A 5,503-nucleotide genomic window follows, 5' to 3' on the forward strand; every position below is an offset into this window, starting at 1 on the left:
ATTTCTGCTCAATGGGATGATCATTATGTTGGTGTAGTAAATAATGGTTTGGCAGATAATATTGATACCCCTAATTTTGGTATGACACGTGTAATGGATATTGTGGATGGAGTAAATAATTGGCAACGTGATGACCAATCATCACTTCATGGTATTTTTAATAATGCAACAGGTCCTTTTTCTTTACTTGATGAAGCAGGGAACCAATTTCTTCATGGAGCTGCTGCCAATGGTCGTCATTTTGGAGCCGTTGATTCTCGTTTTGAATTTGTTAATCGAGTAACGCAGAGATCTTTAACTCCGTTCAAGTATGTTTGGACTTCTTTCGCGCCCCCTAGAATTAAGTTTTTTATTTGGCTTGCACTTCATGGTAGAATTCCTTCTCTTCAATTCTTGACTATTCGCTCTATTATTTCAACGGATAACTCCCTGTGCTCTCTTTGTGGCGTCGTTGAAAGTCAAGATCACATTTTTATTCATTGTAGAGTTGCTAGAAGTATTTGGTGTGGTATCCTTCAGAAACTTGATGTGGTTTGGGTTTTTCCTTTTTCGTTTTTGGATTTTATGACTCAGTGGCAGGACAGTATTCCGAGAGGTCGTTATTGGAAATTATGGCAGGTTTTATGGATGATTGTTACTTGGGAAATTTGGAAGTGCAGGAACGGAAGAATTTTTGATAACAAGGAGTCAGACAAAAATGCGGTGATCTTCAGTTGTTTTACCAAGGCAGCTTGGTTGTTTAAAACTTGTGATAGGAGTTTTTCTTATTCTGGATTGGATTTCTTTAGAAATCCAAATTGTATTCTTTTTCCGGATTCTTGATGTAGTCTCTTTCTTAAGTTGTAGCTTAGAGTGTGCCACCATGAGTGTACCTCTTTTTTGTGCGAAAACTTAAGTTTGGGTTTTTGCCACGTCTTGTGGCTTTTAATATATTTTTATTCATCAAAAAAAAAACTAACAAAAACTGCAAAAATCTAGTATGAAAACAAGATTAGCTTTTTAAAATTTACACGGAAATAAGATTCCATTGGTATGAAAAATTTATAGAAACGGGTATGGAAATGAATTCATCTCCATCAATTAAACAGACACGGATTGAAAATTTCTCGACGTGAAGATAGGGATGAAGATGGCTTCCCCATCGCCCATCTCCACCCCGTCCCTACCCTTGAGTACGTATTACACTATTATGATGTGAATCTTTATTAATTGTCCCACCATTTTCATATGCATAATGACTAATGTGCTTCCTTAAAAAAAAAAAAAAGAACTTGGTGTGCTGTGTCTTATGTATTTTGGAACCAATTAGACATTGCCACCTCATGACATATTTGTTACTAAAATTAAAGTCCGTTGACTCTGAAGGCAAATGCCATTAACTCTCGGATTTTCAGGATATGCATTGCCCTACTAGCTTCCAGTGTTCTTCCTCTCTGGATCCCATAATTCCAAACAATTTTTTAAGGAGATAAAGCATGTGCAAATTAATTATCAGGCTTATTAAAATAACATTACACGCTACTATAAAATTTTGCATCTGCTTCAGAGCTTGTCAAAAATGGCTTCCTTATTTCATTCATTCCTTTTCATTTCTTCTCTAATTTTCTTCATTTCTCCGTCAACTTCCAAACCACTCCCATCTCATCCAAAATCTCTAGTCCTTTCAATCACCAAAGACAAATGGAGTCTTCAACACACCACCCAAATCAGCCAAAGAACACCGCTTGTCGCCGTCAAATTAACCGTCGATCTCGGCGGAAGATTCATTTGGACTGATTGTGAAACCGGCTACTTCTCTTCCTCATTTAAACCAGTCAAGTGTAACTCACCGATTTGCTCACTTTCCAACTCAGGCTCATGCATTTCCGACTGCGAGCCAAACCCTAAAGCACCCGTCTGCACAAACAGGACATGCCAACATCTTCCTGACAACAGAGTTGCATTCATTAGCGACACTGGTGATATTCGTCAGGATATCGTTTCTTTTCGATCTCTCAATGGCCGAAACGTCTCCATCCCTGATTTTCCTTTCGTTTGCAGCTCAACATCAGTGCTAGACAAACTTGCCGACGGAGTTACAGGCGTGGCTGGCCTCGGAAGAAGCAACATTTCTATTCCGGCTTACTCTTCTTCAGCTTTTGGTTTCTCCAAGAAATTCTCCATGTGCCTCAGTTCTTCCACCAAATCCAACGGTGTGGTAATCATCGGCGACGGGCCATATCCAACCGGCCTTCTCTATACTCCGCTTATTCTGAATCCTGACGGCGTTACTGCTGCTGCAATATACTACGGAGAACCGTCAGCTGACTACTTCATTGGTCTAAAATCCATCAGATTCAACGGAAAAGAACTCAAAATAAACAAAACTCTACTCTCCATTGCACCAGACGGTAGCGGCGGGACTATGCTCAGCACTATTCAACCCTACACTACGTTGCATAGTTCCATTTATAAAGTTCTTCTTAAAGCTGTTACCAAGAACCTGAACTTATGGACTAAAGTTATCCCACGAATGCCGGTTCCATTTGATGCATGCTATAGAACACTCGGCACTGAAGCTTTTGCTAAGGACATGGCTCCGATCGACCTGGTGCTGGGAAGTGTGGACGGTAAAAGTGAGGTGATATGGAGAATCTCCGGTGAGAATTCCATCGTGACCGTTGATGTTTTTACGGTGTGTTTTGCATTTCTCGACGGTGGAACTGAACGAGGAATAACTAACGTTATAATCGGCGGGTATCAACTAGAAGAAAACTTTTTGCAGTTTGATATTGCAAATTCAAGACTTGGATTTACCTCTAATCTTTCAGCTACAAGGAACACAGCTTGCTCTAGCTTAAATTTAAAATAATCAATTTGATGTTTTTTTTTATGTTTTCGATTATTTTTCATATTCTGCATCATGCCAAGTTGTATTCTTAGAATGAATAAATAAAATAATATTGTGGATGATTATTTTAGTTAAAGTTTTTAATCATTGTTTTCTGCTCAAGCATGGCTCGGCTCAATTATAACCATTAATAATTTATTGTTGGAGGCGAGCAAATTCTATATTGTGCACGATATAAAATTCTTTTATCAACAAAAGTTGATTTTAACGGCCAACGGGGCTATCTTAATTATATTTTTGGACAAAACCACTCATAACCTGGTTAATTTTGCTTATTAGACCCCCTTTGTTGAGATGGCAATAAATAATTGGAGCAATTGAGGCTGAGATGACAATAAACTATTGGACCATTTAGAGCTAAATAGATAAAATGAGTCAAAATCCTATTCGAGGGTGTTGTTATTCAAAATGCCTAATTTGAAGGTGTTTTTACTGAAAACCACACAAATCTGTCGTTGTTAGATCTTTTGTCCCATGATGAAGGAGCAAAATGAAGGGTTTTTGGCGGATCTGTGCCTACGGACCTTTAAAATTCCATTTTCGTGTCTGTTTGAAAATTAATTCCAATTTAGTGATTGGGACCACCCAATTCGCGATTTTAAATCGCGGATTGTGTGGCAACCCGCGATTCAATATCGCGGATTGGGTTAATTACTCAATTCTGAGTAATTAACCCAGATTAATGCAATCCGCGATATTAAATCGCGGATTGCATTTTTCTCCAATCATTGGGGAGACAGTAATCTGTCTCCCCAATCATTGGGGAGAGACAATGATTGGATATTATTTACCCAATCATTTTATTTTCATTTTTTTTCATAGTCTTTACTATTTTTTTTTCTAAAATCAACATACTTAACATTTCACTAAATTACAATTTTTCAATAAACTACAATAACACCTATTATTTTTGCTAATAATAACTAATTGAAAAATATGACATATTAATAATTTATACTAACACCTCGTATATTTTTAACGTACAAATACTTAATAAATAATTAAAAACCTAACATTTAAGTTATATTAATCTATTTTTTTCTAATTTAGTATAACAATAAAAAATGAAAAGTAAATTTACCTCTTGTAGTCCTCCTCCAATAGTGCTAAAATAATAATACTCTTCAAAAATAAATTATTAATCGAACCGCCATAAAAATAAAATCCGCTCTAAAACCGCTTGAGACATAATTATTGAGAGAGTTTCTTTGGTGTGAGGAAAATGAGGGCGCTGAGCCCCCATTTTATAGAATGCAATCCGCGAAATCAATTCGCGGATTGCATTCAATTTTTGACCGTTGGAAGCTGTGCTTTCAACGGTCAACAGATTCCCTGCCAATGGCAGGGAATCTGTTAATGCCATCCGCGATATTAAATCGCGGATGGCATTTAAGTAAGGTATTAACCTTACTTAATATGATTCGTAAAATTATATCGCGGATCAGCTCATAATCCGCGATATTAAATCGCGGATTAAGTGGTCCCAGTCATAAATTTGGGATTAATTCTCAAACAGGCACGAAATTGTAATTTTTAAAAGCCCGTAGGCATAGATCCGTCAAAAACCCCAAAATGAACTTTTTTTATTCCTTTATTTATGTGTTCAATTGGTTTTACATGGAAACAATTAGTTTTCAATTCTTTAAATTATAATATGTCATGTGATTTTCTTTTGGCCTAATGTCTTAAAAAAAATCCTAACCTTTTAACCCCTTTTCAATCCTACCCTAATATTAAAAATTGGTTAATTTTACCCTATTTTGTATTTTTGTGTTTCAATTGTATCCTGAAATATTAAATTAATTTTTTTTTCGTTTGAAAAAAATTAAAAAACGTTCTCCATATTTAGCATATATATATTAATTGTATATGTTGAAAATTTATTTAGATTTCGTTAATTTAATTAATAATTTAACTTAGTTTTAATTTGATTATAGTTTTTATGTTAGTTTTAAAAATAAAAGACTTATTTGTACTTTTTTAAATGAAAATAAATTTAATTTTATCTTTAAACTTAGTTATTTAAAGGCTTAATTATTCAAAAGCCCTCCACCTTTTTTTTTCAATTGCATTTGACGTTGAAAAACTCTCTCAAAACCCTCCCACCTTTAAATTTCATTCCAATTGCACCCTGACGTAGGAAAATCCTCTCAAAATCCCCCCACCTTTAGATTTTTTTTCAATTGTACTCTAAATTGGAAATTTTTATAGTTTTGATTTTAAAAAGTTATTGGATATAATTTTAGGAAAAATGATTTTTTAAATTATTAATAATATTAGTGTTTAATTAGAATATAGATTAAAAATGAAAAAATATTTTAAATTTTTTTCATGTGAAAAGAGGTCAATTTAATATGTTAGGGTATAATTGAAAAAAAACTAAAAGTGGGGAGGTTTTGAGAGAATTTTCCTACGTCAGGGTGCAATTGAAAAAAAATTAAAGGTGGGGAGCTTTTAAGTAATTAAGCCTTATTTAAATGATTTCATCATTTAAATAAAAACAATTGTGAAAAATCAGAAAATTAGGGTACAATTGAAACGGAAAAATGCGAAATAGGGTAAAATTGACCGGTTTTCAATGTCAGGGTAGAATTGAAAAGGATGCTAAAAGGT

General features: G+C 34.6%; 1 protein-coding gene across 1 annotated transcript; it reads left to right on the forward strand.

Moving 5' to 3' along the window:
- Positions 1-1,524: 1,524 nt before the first annotated feature.
- Positions 1,525-2,966, forward strand: LOC126657406 (probable aspartic proteinase GIP2). Its single transcript, XM_050352084.2, has one exon. It carries the CDS (start codon positions 1,559-1,561, stop codon positions 2,849-2,851), a length of 1,293 nt encoding a protein of 430 aa, XP_050208041.1. The 5' UTR covers positions 1,525-1,558; the 3' UTR covers positions 2,852-2,966.
- Positions 2,967-5,503: the final 2,537 nt, after the last annotated feature.

Source organism: Mercurialis annua, linkage group LG7 (assembly GCF_937616625.2).
Source record: "Mercurialis annua linkage group LG7, ddMerAnnu1.2, whole genome shotgun sequence".
Lineage (NCBI taxonomy): Eukaryota > Viridiplantae > Streptophyta > Magnoliopsida > Malpighiales > Euphorbiaceae > Mercurialis > Mercurialis annua.